The following is a 17,170-nucleotide window of genomic DNA, read 5'->3' as shown; positions in this document are numbered from 1 at the left end:
GTGAGTGCTCTTCCTATAGACGATCTTCGTGGGAGCTTTCTGGCGAGCTGGCGCACCGCACCTGTAACTGATTCCAGCAATCGGCCGCTGCTGGAATCTTAAGAAGCGGTGGACCAGTCATTCGTCGCTCGATGGTCCCACTTGTTGGTCAGAGTCAAACCTCAAGTTCATGTCGCTGTTGTTTTTATGAGTCATCAGGTTAATCCTGTTTTGCCATCTCTCAGATCCCGATGAGCTGCTTGGATCAAGCCAGGAACCACATCCAGCCAAGCTCGCATCTGCGACTGCTCCTTGCCAACCGGACTCTACAGCCTGCCGCTCGTTTCCCCGCTACCATCTCAGAGTCTCTGCACTTACCTGAATCCTTTCCTCTCCCTCAGCACCACCTCCGTCTGAGAAACAGTAAGCCCTTCTCTCCATTCCCCCTGTCAAGATTCCCTCAACCCGGTCACTACTAACTTCTCCCTTCTCCAAGCAGAACTAAGCCGGCCAGCCACCCCCGATCCCAGAGGGCAAATCTCGAATGTATCATTGTCAAGATTTACTGTTAATAAATCATTGAATCAAAGATCTTCCGGCCTTATGTGTGAACCTGCATGTGGGTGAAGAAACTTAAATCCAACATCACAGTATGTGAGAGGGCAGAACTGAAGCACATGTTCTAATTTATTGAATATGACTCCATACATACATCATTTTCATGCGAGTCTGACACAAGCAGGTACTGACACACATGGGCTCACAGTATGAGAAGGCAGCGAGCCAGTGGAAGGAATAGACTGCCAGCAGGAGTGTGTTCTGCCAGCAGGGAGCTTCTACTGTCAGTTATAGTGAGCAAATCTCTTAAATTATACTTCAATTTTAAATCCTAACAGAATTTACATGATCATTCTAAGGAACATTTTTACATTTTCTTTTCTCGGGTGAAGAACTTAAATTTCACATGACAGTCAGTTGTGTTTACAAAGCAGGCAGTTCAAAATGCAATATTGCCACTACATTCAGAGTAGCTGCTTAATGCATTCTGGTTAGGAGTCTTTAAAAGTGTGAATTAGCAAGGAATAAACCATACATAAAAAAATGCTTCATGACTGGGAATTAAAAGCACTTTAAGCAATGTAAATGAAATATTTTATTTAACAAAATAAAAAAGGAAATAGAACAACGTAAAGAAGAAAATAGAAGAGACAGTTGTTAATTCTCCCTTTGAACCTTTAAGCTTTTGTGACGTTTGTAAACTTGCTACACGCAGTATCTTGGTATATCCAAAAGGCATTTATGTAGGTTGAAACATGAGGAAAAGAAACGTGTTGCAACAGTCACTTGTGTGACCACCGATGTGTAATATTTAAACAGAAACGTCTGGGCTTCTGCTTAGGCTGTTGCCCCCACAACCTGATCCCAGATTAAGCACATGATGCATTGATTGGTCCATCATGTGGGTCATCCATCCAGCCATCCATCTATTCAGTTATAGTGAGCAGTTATAGTGATGCATGGATGGATGGTCAGGAGCAGTTTCATGCATTTGGCTTGTTGAAACGATTATATTTCCATCAGTACGTAAAAGGAAATGAATACATTTTATTTCTGAACCAACACTTCTACAGTATGCAACTAGTCAAATGCTGCTGGAACACAAGCCAGATGAACAATAGTATGAGTGGGAGGTATTAGGAAGCACATGGCTGGATACTGACAACAGTCACCTTCTCCCCTTTGCATCGTCGAAGTCCTGCTTCACACTCGCTCATGGTTTGTGGTGCAACCGTTGCATCTTCACCAACACGAATGCACACGCTTTCTCCTGGATTCAAGCAGTCTGCAGAGTCTTTACAGCGACACTGATTGGTTTGGGCTGACAAAATGGTGTGAGAGTAAAAAGAGATGACTGATGAAAATACCAGAAATATTTTTCAATTGTTTGAGAGCTTCTATGATCTCACCATCACAGTTTTCCCACATGTGACATCTGGTGCAGTCTGTGGTGCTGCGCTGTGGCCACTTGCAGTTGCTGTCGTCTGCTATCTCAAGGTTTTTCCCGAGACATTTCATTGCCTGAATCTTGCACACAGTCAAGAGAACAAACTGTCCATTTAATGGACTTATGGCACACAGCTCCAGCGAAGAACTGATAAAAAAAAGAAAAAAAAAAGACATACATCAAACTAAACCAACTAGCAAGCAAAATGCTAGATGATCACAATGGTGTTTAGATTAACAAATATACCTGCACTCAGGAGGCATTTTGCAGACACATTTTCCTCTAAATGGCTTCTGCCATTGTTTGCATTGTGCTGGGGAAGCAGTGGGCTTCTGGCTTCTTTCAGCTGTGGGATACATTTTTTTTTCCATTAACAGTAAAGAACAAAAATAAGTTAAAAGCACAACTGTACACCAAATTGTAGCAAAGTACTGCTGAAACAAAATATTTGTTTCAGCAATCTACCATCGTTTTGAATACATTGCCAATAAAAGGTATTCACCCTATTGGCTGTTTCAGCTCTCTTATTGCTTTTTGCTCAGAAGCATCTGCACAACATGATTTTGCTATCATCATGCTTCATTACGGTTAGGATGTATTTGTGGTAATGTGCCATGTTTGTAGCCTGCAAAGATAGCTTCTTGTCTGGTCTGATGGTCAAAGAGCTTAATTTTGGTCTCCTCAGACCAAAGAACTTTCTTCCATTTGACCATGGAGTCTCCACATACCTTTTGGCAAACTCTATTTGAGCCCTGATATGAATTTTCTTTAACAGTGGCTCTTTCATCACATAAAGCCCATAGAGCTTTGACTGAGGAAGAATCTGGACAACGGTTGTATGCAGAGATGAGATAAAACAACAACAATACCTTGGATGCACCTGGTTTGAGTTGGGTCTGGAGAAAAATTCAAACTGGAATCACAAGTAGCCGCAGTTTCGCCATCTAATGAATGACCCTGTGGACAGGACAAGCTAACAGAGTCTCCAAGATGATAAGCCTCCTGTAAAGGAGATGCTATGACATCCACAGCGAGCGGAGGAAGCTTACACACTGAAACTAGGAGGGGAAAAACAAACATGGAGTTAATAAAATAGTTATTTAACTATGATATTGTAGTTCACATTTATTACAGATATAGCTACCTGCGCAGAGCCCAGGGTTTGCGGACCAGGTTTGATCAGCATTGCATTGTAGGATGCTGTTACCAACAAGATAATATCCGGTGGTGCAGCTATATTCCACTCTGTTACCCACATAGTAGTTGTCCTTGGGATCCTGTGCAATGTGGTTGGAGAAATGGTGTAATTTAAAAAAAAATTCTTTATGTTTCCATTTTCAAAATTTGTTTCAGTGTCCACAATTCTGAGTTTATCATATATTTCCTGATTACATATAATTGGTTACTGCAGGTGTAATGATTTTATTGTGCAAAACACTTAGAACTACCTTGTTGCTGAAGTGTGCCATATAAATAAACCTGACCTGACTTATATATATAAATATGACTATATCTGGCACTATTAAAGTGAGTTCTATTTGAGGTTGAGATGTTAAAGTTGTTCTATTTTTCTTTTGGAGTTGGGCAAGTTTTACTGTTTTGGGATGGAAACTGTCAGTCAGATCTGACAACTCTGATCATAAGCTTACTTATGACCAGAGTTCATCCATGTTGGAACAACTAACAGATGCTGTCCTGCAGAGACTCCAGTTGGGCCAAAATATTTGTTTCACTCAAAAAAAATTAAAAAAGGAGGCAGCACCCTCCAGAGGGAATTGTAATACAGATTGAATTTTCCTGAACTGTAATGAAACAGTTTTCAAGCCTACATTGACATTGGTTCAATGAAGCATCCAACTTTGACTCAGAAGATTAAGGGTTAGGCTCGATGAGGATAGCACTATGAGTTTTGTTCGAGTTCCACTTTTCCTTTGCTCCTCATTGTACAGTAATTTAGCTTCATCTTTACCAGGATGTAGCCGTTGATCAAATTGGGTGGAGTCACACACTTCTGAAGTTCTGGAAGAGTTTGATCAAAGCACTGAGGCTCCATGGTTCTGTGGAAATGGTAAAATAAAAAGCTGCATTAGTGGGCATTCAACAAAATATTGTCTCCCTAAAAGGTTAGCTTATTACAATCTTAATGAACGTCTACAAATACTTAAATTCATATATCACATTGCAACTAGCTCTGACTTTAAGTACTGCAGGTCCTCTTGATCTTCACAGCCAGCGGTCTCAGTTGGTTCTCCGGTACAGTGATGTCCGCCGTTCTGAGGGGAAGGGTTAGAGCAAGAGCGACTACGCGAACTTTGACCCCCAGAACACAAAGACCAGGGAGACCAACAGGACCAACTGCCATGGATCACACCTTCATTTAAGGGGTGCAAGAGAAAAATAAAAGCATTTATATTATTTCACTTTAGAAGCTATTCTAAAATAGTAAATTAAATTGTATGAAAATCAAACATCCACCTGGTTGGCCCTCTGCCTCAACTCCTTGCTCACAAGCCAGCCCTGATGTGCCAGTTTTGCAGATGCATTTGCATTTGTCTCCATCCATGACAGCCAGGCCATTATTTCTGCAGGGCTGGCAGTGGCAGGGATGGCTTTCATACAGGTATTGTTCTATGGCTTTACGGAGGAAGAGTCTCTTTACTCCAGAACACTGAACTTCCTTAACCAGTTCTGAAAGAGGTCGAAGCTATCAAAACAAAAGAGTTAGAGGGTCAAACTACAGAGAAAAGTCTATTATTTAAATAAGGTAGGACATTGTTTTCGACACCTTTTGCTTTATGACCACAGGGAATGACGTGATAGAGGCAGCCCAATTTGAGTAAAATTCCCAGTTCTTGTCTGCATCATCAAGCTGCATTTTCCCTAATGCTGCAATATGTGAGGGACCTCCTCCCAGCACCTCCACTTTTTCACATTTGCCAGATCTGCTGGTACCTGTTTCAAAACACTTTTATGGATAAGAAAAAGGCAATATCCAGCATATTTAGATTTCTTTATGTGCTAGGAAAATTAACAAAAGCCTTACCACTGCGCCATATTCTTGAATTACTATTTGTTGTGCAAACCACTGTTGTTATAGGGAAGAACAGAAACCAGCGTTTTTTCCTTTCACATTCTTGACTGTCGAAGCTCTCACTCTCTTTAAGACAGACAAAAAAAGAGGGAAATACACATTACCTTTGAGGTCATTTAAACCACCTCTAATTTCTTCCAAAAAGTTTTTTTTTTTTGCACTAATTTACAAATTTTTTTCAGTTCAATTCCTGAAAAGGGTCATGACAGACTACTTAACTTAATTTGCTTCAGAAGAACATTGCAAATAAAAATTAGAAAAGGGCTTGAAAAAAATATTGTGCTAAAAGAATAATATTTCTTATAGAGCCATTGTGGACATCATATTAAACCCTACAGATTAATAATAGGAAGTCACTTAAAGCTCAAGTATGCAACAGTTATGAAAACATGTTTTTCACATATTTGTTAAAACTGTTACTATGTCATTATTACAGTATGTTATGAGACATAAAATAAATTGAGCTCCTCTACTTTCTCCCAGCACTCATTACAGAAATGTACAACTCGGTCAGAAACAACCAATCAGAGCAAAGAGGAAGATCTTAGCACTTTCAGTCATGCTTGCTCTCAGCTACCCTGCAGCTTTTCCTGAGAAGCAGAGCCACAAAAAAGTGAGAAAGAGGAAAGACATGCGGCCAAGGTCATGGGGTCGGGACTCGAACCAATGATGGCTGCATCAAGGACAAAGGTCACCGTATATTGGCTACACGCTCTACCTCTTTGCCATAGCAGCACCCCAGAATAATTTTTTTCATAGATTAGTGAACAGTAAAAAAAATTGTCTTAGAAGAGTTACCTACTGCAGCTTCAAATTAATTTCTCTGTGATAAAGACAAAATAGACAAAACAGACAAAAAGACCAAACCAAACCAAAAATGAACAGGAGTTTAGGAAGACAAAAGAATTGTGTTGCTTTTTAACAAACTTAACTTCATTCCACATTGCTGTGATGAGTGATCAGATAAAGTATGATTACTTCAGTCTATAAGTTCATATAAATCAACTTAGTCACCTAAAACAAATTGCAAGTGTTTTAACCTTGCCATAAAATTACCTTTAAGCAAAATTTCTGAAAACATATTTTTAACCAATCTCAGAAAAAAAGAAAAAAATGTTTATTAAACTTTTTTTTTTTTTTTTGAAATTCCTTACGGATGAGCTTTTCAGTTGCTTCATTGATTGAAACGATGGCGTTCAAGGAGCCCCCCATGCTTCCCTCAGATATGTAGTGTGTTCCAAACCTCTCCAAAATCTTCCTGTAGGCTGAGTAGTCATAAACAGAGGGGAGCTTGGCCAGGTCCTTCCAAAACTCCTCTGATATTGGAAGGTACTTAGGAGAGTTGCTTTGGAACTGAGCTACCTCTATCTCGTTCTTTAACACCACAATCCTTTCAGACTATAGAGAAGGAAAGAATGTCATTTCATGAACATCATTTTTAATCATAGGTTTATTTTTTATATATATTATTATTTTTTTAAAGAGTTTTCAACAATATTTTCTGTTGAAAAGCAAACATGTGAATTCAACATACTTGAGACGTGTCATGTTTAACATGGAAGTCATAATTACGATGTCCTGTTGTTGTCCCAGATACTCTCTCTCTGTTGACAATATCTTTTGCATAGTGCCATTGGCTGGTAAACATCTCATCACTGAAATCATTTTGGACTGTAACCTGAGAAAATATCAGGATTAATAATGTTTCCATATCAAGATAAACAAATACTTGACAAAAATGTATTTAAAAAAAAATTGATCCATATAGTTTAAATCTTTCAAGCAATAGATAAAAGATGGTCTTGTTATATTGCTGTCGGCTGTTAGTGTGTTACTTGAAGTGGGTAGCTGTTTGAACAGCCTCCTTTTGGAGAAATACAATATTCATCCTAACCAAAGAGTAAGGAAAACCACTTAGTGTAATTAAAGTTCACCCTTAAAAAAACGAATTCTCAGTTAGAACTGAAACTGTTAACTAACAAAATAGAATTATAATTTGAGTAGGTTCTTATTCATCAGTTGTCTTTTTGATTAAGTGAATCATTTAGCACAGTGGAGTCACTGGTCAAACACCGAATCAAGTTTCCTCCTCAGAACTTAAACAATAATGACCTAATTATTTGATTCAGGTGTGTTGCAGCAGAAACCTATTCAAAGGTCACAGGACACCGGCTCTCGAGGCCTGAAGTTTGACACCTGTGAATGAGCATATTAAGTAAATCACTGTTTAGCATTTGTCACCTCACTTTTGCCTGCATATTCACATCTCATTGGTTGTCTCCTGTTCTCCTGTTTTATTAACATTCTTTTGTTGTTGTAGATTGTTCACCATTGTCAGTAATTAATCTCACACCACCACTTGGCCAGTTGGAGTGTAAAGACCAGTATAGCCTGCTGACTGCTACTACTAAATATACACTGTATGAGCTATATTCAAATTATTATTATTATTATTATTATTATTATTATTATTATTATTATTATTATTATTATTATTATTATTATTATTATTATTATTATTATTATGTGCTCCATTATATTCTAAATCTATGTTTCTTTAAGTTGTGGTTATTCAGTGAAAAATCTACTTTTTAAGATCATGACTGTCTTAAGTCCACATAAGCCCACTTAAAGAAATCTGAATATTAGTATAATTCATCTGGATCTATATGTCTTGTATATGCAAAGAACTGCAAACTGAAGGGAATAGTTGTACAACACAACAGAAGTAAGGATAATGAAGCTGTTCAAAATACATGCCAGAAAAGAACCATGTTGGTATAAAATTCCATCTGAGGTAAAGTGAAAGAATGAGAGAAACCCAATTATCAATCATTTTTGCTCTGAATCTTTTACAAGACGCCAGACTTTACTCATTGAGCACTAATCAGTGATACACAACGAGTGACAGAGACTGAGTTCAAAGGTAAATGATTTGTACTTGTATAGTGTTTATGAAGCATTTCACACTACATTCAGTCATTCATCCACACACTACGGCAAGCTACAGGAGGCAGACAAAGTTGGAATTGAACTGGCGGCAATCCACCAATTGCGGGACAAACTCCTACCACCAATGCCACCAATGCCCTGATTCTTCTACTAACCAGGAAGTTGTACTGAATAATGCTGAGGGGAAGCCGATAAACGTTTTTGTGGACATCACTAAAGACGGGTCGACACTGGCCCCCAAAGCTCTTAGTGTTGATGACACTTCCTCTGCTCTTTCCAGATACCACATCAAACCTACAGGGGAAAAAATACATACATATATATTCTGATGTTCAAAGGCAATTTTTGGAACTGGATTTTATTTAGGAATATTAGTGTAAGTGCAACTTAATGCACATGCATAGTACACTTTTTAAAGATTATATTGGTAAATGGTTTTGTAAGCCAAGTGGGATTTCCTTTCAATTTCACAGTAATGTGTTACTCTGGGTTGATCTATCGCATAAAATCCCAAAGCTTGTGGTTATAAAATGACAAAATGTCCAAAAGGACAAAGGATGGGAATGTATAGGCACGATGTACTTTTTCAGATGGTTAAATGCAAATGTATCTCTGCAAAGGTTTCTCACTGACCCATTCCCTAGTAGCTCTACTTGAGGAGGGGGAACTGTATGTTCACATGTGATGAACTTTTGAGCCGGACAGTCCTGCTCATCTAGTCCATCTTCTTCACAGTCCTGATCTCCATTACACAACAAAGACTTGCTAATGCACTTCCCTGCAGATCAAAGAAGAAACAGATATTCAGGGGTACTGTATTTTGTTTTGTTTGACTTTATAAAGTAAAGTTTATTTGCGACCTGATAGACAACGAAATCTGTCTCCGCATCCATCTTCCAATGGACAGGCTTGTGTGGTTTCACAGGCTCTGGTCTCAGTGCGGCCACCATCACAGGGGTTCCCATCAAACTGAGCATAGACAGCCATGGCTCGGCTTCTTGTCTATAATGTAAAATGATAAAACTAAGCTTTATGAGTTATTACCCTTTCCAGATGGGGAACCAAATTGGCAAAAGTATTTAAAACTTCTCCAAACCTGCAATTTGGTGCAGGGATCACAAGCTGACCAGCTTCCAAAAGACCCCCACTGGCAATGAACACGCTGCACACAGAACCTTACAAGAATAATTAAAATCTAGTAATTCAGAAAACTGAAGGTAAGTAAAAAAAAAAAAAAAAACTGCAACACATCAAATTTGTTATTTTATCACCATGGATTTGTAGTGAAACAGGAGAATAAACTTACACTCTGGCAGAGTGCAGGGTCAGGAGCAGCAGCGAAACTGTTGCGCAGAGTTGCACAATATTCTAACAAGAGAAGAGAAACGACAATCATGAACAACAAAAGTGAAAAGAATACACATTCTTGTTAAGATCACATTCAAATTCTAAACATCTGTGCTTATGAAGAACTGCTATCAAGAATTAAAAATTGTAGTCATACTTGCCTTCATGATGTTCGAAGTTGAGCAAACAGGAGGCATGTGTGCAGGCTTTCACACAAGTATATTTAAGAGGAGTGTCATTGCTGGGAAGAAGCCCCATGGAATTCAGTATATTTCATAAGAAAGAGAATGTGGGGGCGGGAGAAAGGGGGAAGGATTGTTTCTGAAGAATGTGTGTGCTTCTTTGGATTTGATGAAAAAAAAGTTTGGTGGCTTTTCCAGCCAAAAAGCTTCTGCAAAGATTCCTTCCAAATCCTGAGTTTACTCAGTAACATTATCTCTCTACTGAAATGTGGAGTTATTTAAATGAAGGCCTCTATGTTCCTCTAGAAAACCAGTGTTTATTTGAACTTTCCACTTTACATGCAATGGCTTTAAAATATAAAATAAAGAAGAAGAAAGATCTGAATAGTCCTTAGGTAATCATCCCTCAGTGTTTGATGGGGTTAAATTTTGAAAAATAGTTTTTGACTCTTCAAACTGAGCACCACTTAAACTGAATAACAGCTGAAAAACAGCTTCTTGTCTCTTCACACTTTTTGTTAGGGCTTACAGTTCACCACAGTTTTTTGAATTATAAAGTACAGTAGCTCTCTAGGATGTTATTCACATGTAATCCAGTTTTTTCTTTTTCTATTACTCAGAATTTTGGGTGCTTGGAAGATACTACAACCTGTTTAATCCCACCGGCAACAATTGTTGTCAGACATTAAATTTTAACTTCTGGAAACTCTCAAATAATTGTTTTGACTCTCGGTTTCTAATTGAACCAGTGAAAGCTGAAGAATGTTAGTGTGTCAGCAGTTATCTTTACCACAAGTTAGGTTAATGTTTTGTATCTTATTGTTTTACTGTTATATTGCTATTTTTCTTTTTTGTTGTTGTTGTTGCAGTTATTTTAAATTAAATTTGGCATCTTAATTATTTATATATTTTTGAAGAAACTATAACTTACAAATACTGTATTGATAAATATTATTATTAGTTGTGATTTAGTTTAACAAACACTGGAGGGCAACAGAGGTCTGAAATGCTTTTCTTTTCTGCGGTTAAAAAAAACACTTGAATTGCTAAACAAAAACCTGTCTGTATTTTTGCATGTCTCAAAAAAATGACCTATTCTATATAGCTTAACCAGATTGTTGACATTTATAAATGATAAATTATAAAAGATAAATGCTTAATTATGTGACAACCAGTTGTATTTTTTTTAGTCCAGCTTGGTCTGTTTGCTATATATGTCTGTATTATCCTCAGCCCTCTAAATATGGCTATATTTGTGCAGTCAGGGTGACATACTGTGCATATTCATCACACACTAGCTGGTAATACTCAGACCTAAATTGATTTTTATATTATTATTTTTTTCTTTAGTGACCTTGTCTTGTCTGGCACTTATTTTGGCTGCTCATCATTTTGACAAGTAACTCTCTGAGCCATTTTTCATGCTTCCAATTTTAGGATGTCATATTAATGTAAAGCTTGGTGTTAAAAATGTGCTGCGAAATCTCATAAACTGTACACTGTTGAAGGAGCTTTGTTTACAATTTAAATATACAATTTGAGTTTTCAAATAGAAGAGAAAAATAAGGAAAGAGATTAAAACAAATGCATTGGGCACACGTTGTAGCTTTTTTTATTTTCTACACAAAAATTTTAGGGTTATATAGTATTTATCTAAAATTAGTGATGCAGATTCACCGATGAAATTGATTGTACTTTATCTGAAGATATTTACATATGGGGCTAATATCAGAAATTTTTTGAAAAATATGTCTCTACATAAGATTATCCATTTGGGAGAGGCCCAATTTAACATTTCTTTTTGGCTTCATGCAAATAACCTTTGGGTTCTAAATTACTTTCATGTTTTTTCATGCAATATCTATCATTGCATCATTGTCTATTGCAGTGACACACAGCCAGATGACACTTTTGTGTCAGATTTAGTGGTATACCAGAAACATGAAAATACAGAAATTCTTAAAGGTTCTTGGTTTTTAATGTGTTAAAATTGATGCAGTTATTTAATGGAAATTGATATGTTTCTGTTGTTATGAAAAGGATAGGCTTGGTCCTGCTGAAAGCAAGGACAAGTGTGATTTATATAGTTATCTATATCTATATCTATATCTATATCTATATAGATATATGGATAGGTATATATCGATCCATATATCTATATAGATATATATCCATATCCATATATATCCATATCTCTCTCTCTCTATATATATATATATATATATAGATAGATAGATAGATAGATAGATAGATAGATAGATAGATAGATAGATAGATAGATAGATAGATAGATAGATAGATAGATAGATAGATAGATAGATAGATAGATAGATAGATAGATAGATAGATAGATAGATAGATAGATAGATAGATAGATAGATAGATAGATAGATAGATAGATAGATAGATAGATAGATAGATAGATAGATAGATAGATAGATAGATAGATAGATCTATATATAGATATGTATATCTATATATAGATCAATAGATATATAAGTGCTGCATGATTTAGCAAATGTACAACAGCAGGCTAATTTCCAAAGCCTCCAGCTGGAACAGCACTTCCAACAGTTCAGACAAGAGGCCACCAGAGCGTGCCCTCCATTAGTCCTTTCTCTGTGGGTTTATGATATGCAGAAGGCCATCTTTAACTGCCATCTGCCCTAGAAGTTTTACTTGTCAGAGATCCAAACTTATATTTGGAAATTTCAGCTGCTTTTGTGCAGAAATATATCTCTATGAATTTATTTGTATGTTTACTATGCAAGATCTGTTTACCCTAACCCTATTTTAAATAGTGTTGATTTTTTTTTTTTTTTTTGTCTGTTGGGTTAGTGATTATCAGTATATTCATTATATATGCTCAGATTTAGTGTTGTGTTTTTCATTCTGGCTTTTCAAAACATCTCTCTTGCAGTCTTCTGCCTCATCGTCCTTTTCTGACCTTCATTATTAGGTCCTTGGACTTGAATGTAGGTCTGGTCTTTGATTTTTCCATCATAACACCCAATCATGTTTTAATCTAAACCATTTCACTGTAACTCTGTGTGCTCTGTGTGAAAATTTACCCCATCCTCTAACCTGCTGCCTTCTAGTATTGCCTTTAATTTACCTCCATCCATTTTCCAAAAAACTCAGACCAGTTTCTGTGTCACCGTTAAAGAAAAGCACCTCAACAACATGCTACCACTGGTATTTTTCACAATATGGATGGTGGGGTTTTTTGTTGCTCTTGTATTTTTTCTTCAGGTTTTCAGTCGTGCAATACTATGCTCTATGAGATGTTGAAACATCTGGAATCTGATTTTTAAAGTAACTTTGCTTTAATTTCCCCTACAACTTCACATCTGATCTGTCCAGTGTGTTATTTGGTTCATGCAGCTGTTGTTCCTTATTGTTCTCCAACAAACACACAACACACAAATGTTAGTTGTTTTGACTTGGAAACTTTTACATTTTACAATGGGAAATTTTTCTGTCAAACAATTTACTTATTCTTCCCAGCATTGTGAATTTTTGAAGTTCAAAGTTCTGCTATTTCTTTACATGGGATTTCATGATGAGATGTTGTTACATCTGACTTCTTCTGCTATGTGTCTCTTTTGGAAAGAGCCACATCAGAAATGATATGTGGCTTAATGACTGAAGCAATCATTAAGTGTCTCCTTCGCTTTCTCCTCTTTATGTTGCAGACTGGCATTTTCATGTTTTTTTGTTTCTGGTTAATTCTATATTTTGTTTCGTCTTTATGTAACCTGCCATGGTTGTATCCGATTGTTTATCCATCCATTATCTGTACCTACCAAATCCTCTTAAGAGCCATGAGGGTGAGTGGGTTTAGAGTGGTCAGCATTTTAGAGGTATTGAAATACAACCAAATAGGTCATGTATGGCAGGTAATGGTTTATGTAAGCAAAAAAAAAACAAAAAAACAATGAAATTCTTTTGTGATGAAAATGCATATTGTAGGCAGAGCAGCTGTCACCCTGTGCACACATGTACCTTAGCAAGTAGAGACAGAAGTGCCTGGAAAAATTACTCCTCCTCCTCCACATACTCCAAACTTTTATGAAGCCGCACATCTCGCCACTGCCCCTCTTTAAACTGTCTGAATGCCATCATCCATCTCTGCCTCCCACACCTCTACCTCCTCTTCACTGCTGTGTGAGCGTGACAGAGAAAGACAGACATTTTAACATGCACACGCTCTTTAACAAATCATTTGCATTTTCTCATCTTTAGTTGGCAAGCAGCCATTTGTACAGAACCTTGACAGCAGTGTTATAGAAATTTAGTTAGCTTAGTTTTTTGGGGGTTTTTTCTTGACGGTTTTATTATATCATTGTCCTGCAAAAAACAAAAGTGAACACCAACCAAACATTGTGTGAACAACAAAAAGAGAAATTAAATGTAGAAAATTTTGTGAAAGCAACTATTTATAATAACACATTGAGAAGTTTTACATATTTAGTGATGAGATGCTAAAACTTCAAATATGTGATTTGTTCTCAAAGCAGTTTAGTGGGTCAGAATAAGATGAATAGAGAACTATATTTTTTTTGTTAAAAATATGCACACAAAAAAGAACACTGAGCTATTGTTTCTTCTTTACCACCTGGCTGCTGAAAGTCTGACGCTGAAACACAACCTCAGCAAGGTCACACTAGGTGCCGCTGACCACCCTCTCTCTGTGCTCATCACCCTGGAAACAAGATAGTTTTTGGATGCTTTTCTGCATAAACAGTGAGAGAAATGCTGCCATGCTTGCATAAAAGCTGAAAGGAAGTCTGCATCAGATTCTGAGTAATTGCAATTTTCTCACTAAATTAAATTGCAGCCTTATTGTGCTTGTTAACATAATAATCTTTTCAGTCAAGGAGTTAACCAAGCAAGCGAACAGCTAGCACTCAGCAAACTCCCCACCCAAAGGCATAGAAGCTTTATTTGATTGGCCATTTTCCACATAGAACAGAGTCACTTTAATTTGAGAAATATGTTTTGGATTTTTACAACAGCAAAGGACTCTTTTCACATCAAAAAACAAGTGCAATGACAACAGTTTGGACCAGGGGAAGACACAAATGTCCTTACAACACAATCTACAACCTTCTCTTCAGTGGGATTTTGGCAGTGCAATACGTAAAAATTAATAGATTTTCACCTTAAAGGATAGCAACATTTACAGTTGAAATGAACACATGCTCTTCAGGGTAGTAATGTAAAAATCAATGTAGATGGAAAGAAACCTGATTAATTCTAGAAGTTTTTCATTCATGCACAAAGTGAAGTACAAAAGAGAAGTGAAAGTTAACAACAGCTCTGTTATGATACCAGTTATAGGAGAATACTTTAGTAATTTGCACATTTTCTGCAGTTACAGAATGTAGAAACATTCCACAATATAAAGTGTTTGACATAACTCAGAACCACACAGAAGTGAAAGTATTGGAGCAGATACTACAAACATGTTAGGGCTGAATCTGTCGCTCAGATGAGACTTCTTAAAAAATTATACATTTATTCACAAAACGTACATTCAGCAATTCAGCTGAGTAACATTTTTTAAATATCAATCTTTACCAGAACATCCTTACATCCTTTACCAGAAGGATGTAAGAATGTCATGTTAATTATCAGCTTCATATGATTCTTTTCCTGCATATTGTGTAAAACCCTGGAGATGTTATAGCTGTAGGGACATGCCAACCCAACCATTCCACCTGTGGTTAGGCTACTCATTGCAAATTAGTTTTGCACGGTCAATTCTGAAAAACTATGATCTCTCTTCAAGTATGTTATTACAATGCAACAGTGTGCACTATGGATATTAATTTGTTGATCTTGAAAACCTGGGTTTTCAACTAGGTGAATGTTTTTTACCCTTTACACTGGTGTTCATAGTAACTGTGACATTCTGTGAATTTGTCCTTCTCTGCATGTGTAATTTAAAGTTATTAAAACAGGGGAAGAACTTTTTATGTCAGATTTTACTGCACTGAATGACACCAATTAGTTATTTAATTGACTTGCATAATATGTGATATGCAACTCGTCTGAAACATTCCCAAACAGTTGTCAGCTTAGACAATTAAGTATGTGGAAAGCAACTCTAGTATTTAAATTGTATGAAATTTAAAGCAAAAGGTAGAAAAATGCTTTTTTTTTGCTTGAGGTTAACTGAAACCACTCTGAAAGTAAATTAAGTAAATTATCAACAAGAAATGTTAAAATAAAAAAATAAGTTAAAATTAGCCAAGCACTTCCATAAACTCATCTTAAAATTGTCAGCAAGATCAAGATGTCAGTGTTTTTACGATTGTAGCTGTATGTGACAGATGTTTCTAGTGAGTTTTAAGTGATGTGTTGTCAGAACTTTATTGTAACTTTCTTAAAGACGTGGTTCAGACTTTGAGGCAGCAGAGGCAGCCAGTAGCTGCAATTGTTCAGCAGACAAAACATCTACAAACTTCACAACTTTGGCTTGCAATACAGTAGACTGCTAATATACGGTAATGTAGCACTGAATCCTATGGATATCCACTGTTTCAGTTTGAGTCATTTTAAATTGCTAAAATAACTAAAAGAGGGATCTGTCTGACTAGCTGTCAGCTGCCACCACACTGTGGATTTTATCATTTTTTTAACAAGCTCACTGCAGTATAGTATTTCAACTACATAGTGTACTATTATTGATGATAACTTTACTTAAAGTTTAACTTAGAAAATCTGTACTATCCTTTTAACAGAGTTAATGCTAGCTGGAGAAGCATATTAAGGCTGAACTGCAGAAGCTACAGCTGGAACAAAACATTATTGTCAAGGGATATTCTCAAATTTATGTTTGAAATATTGTTGGTGAGTGCATGTAATCCTGGTAAGGTGTAATGTATTTTACAGAGCTTCATAGCTAACATTTTTATTAACCATAGGTTAGCTTCAAACTGTGACACAAAAATCAGACAATTAAACTTATTGTACAGCACGGTGGCCACATTTGGACTGCTTAATCTATCATGTTTATAATTTTCTGACTTGAATTAAGTTGCTAAGAGACTGCTAAGAATTGTTATCACCTGTTATGAAGGAAAACATCTCACAGTGACTCATACATGCTGCAGTATAGAAAGAAGCACAAACAAACATACAAGGGTCAAGTTAGTTGCAAAAAAAGGCAGACTGTGGGTACACTCAAGTACCAAAATATAATCATTTACACCCGCCTATCGCAACTTAGAATCCACCATGTAGTAGAACAAACAGTTGGATGTTTAACTATTAGAAATGAAGGAATAAGTGCATCTAAGTGCATTTCTGACAGAGCAAGTAGATGCTTCTTATAAAAATGGGGAAATTATTGTCAAATGCAGATGGAGAGAATATATCTGCACCAACAGCATAGATATTATTCCCCAGTTAGCCAAGCTGCACTCTGACTCTCTCTTCCTGTGTGGTTATAAATGAGCAAATCCACAGTTTTAATCAGTCAATCCACAGCTGCTTGCAGGACTGCCTGTAATTCCAACTACAGTGCATATCACTAGCTACTGAGTAAAAAACCTCAATGAAAGATTACTGTTGGAGGACAAATATGGAAATTATTTCTTTCTTGCC

General features: G+C 36.6%; 1 protein-coding gene and 1 long non-coding RNA gene across 2 annotated transcripts; one reads left to right on the top strand and one right to left on the bottom strand.

Moving 5' to 3' along the window:
- The first annotated feature begins 39 nt into the window (after window positions 1-39).
- Window positions 40-537, top strand: LOC122828306. The gene is made up of 3 exons (XR_006370198.1): window positions 40-147; window positions 225-402; window positions 479-537. It is a non-coding gene; the product is annotated as an uncharacterized LOC122828306 (long non-coding RNA).
- A 580-nt stretch (window positions 538-1,117) lies between these two features.
- On the bottom strand, window positions 1,118-9,628 carry c7a (complement component 7a). The gene is made up of 18 exons (XM_044110611.1): window positions 9,536-9,628; window positions 9,334-9,395; window positions 9,124-9,202; window positions 8,888-9,029; window positions 8,661-8,805; window positions 8,183-8,321; window positions 6,610-6,753; window positions 6,230-6,473; window positions 5,028-5,141; window positions 4,770-4,936; window positions 4,460-4,688; window positions 4,181-4,355; window positions 3,954-4,041; window positions 3,129-3,261; window positions 2,854-3,042; window positions 2,231-2,330; window positions 1,947-2,131; window positions 1,118-1,858 (listed from the first exon to the last, which is right to left on the bottom strand). The coding sequence occupies exons 1-18, from the start codon at window positions 9,569-9,571 to the stop codon at window positions 1,674-1,676; spliced, it is 2,556 nt and encodes an 851-aa protein (XP_043966546.1). The 5' UTR covers window positions 9,572-9,628; the 3' UTR covers window positions 1,118-1,673.
- Window positions 9,629-17,170: the final 7,542 nt, after the last annotated feature.

This window comes from Gambusia affinis, linkage group LG03 (genome assembly GCF_019740435.1).
Source record: "Gambusia affinis linkage group LG03, SWU_Gaff_1.0, whole genome shotgun sequence".
Lineage (NCBI taxonomy): Eukaryota > Metazoa > Chordata > Actinopteri > Cyprinodontiformes > Poeciliidae > Gambusia > Gambusia affinis.
Note: the sequence above shows the minus strand (reverse complement) of the source record. Positions and strands in the feature narration are given on the sequence as shown.

Bases quoted from the DNA above. Each gene is read 5' to 3' on its own strand.
- c7a (XM_044110611.1), bottom strand. From the start codon at position 9,571: ATGCCTCCTGTTTGCTCAACTTCGAACATCATGAAG. The intron at 8,806-8,887 runs GTCGCAAATAAA...TTTGATCTGCAG, and splicing joins CAGATTTCGTTGTCTATCAG to GGAAGTGCATTAGCAAGTCT. The intron at 1,859-1,946 runs GTGAGATCATAG...CCATTTTGTCAG, and splicing joins CATGTGGGAAAACTGTGATG to CCCAAACCAATCAGTGTCGC.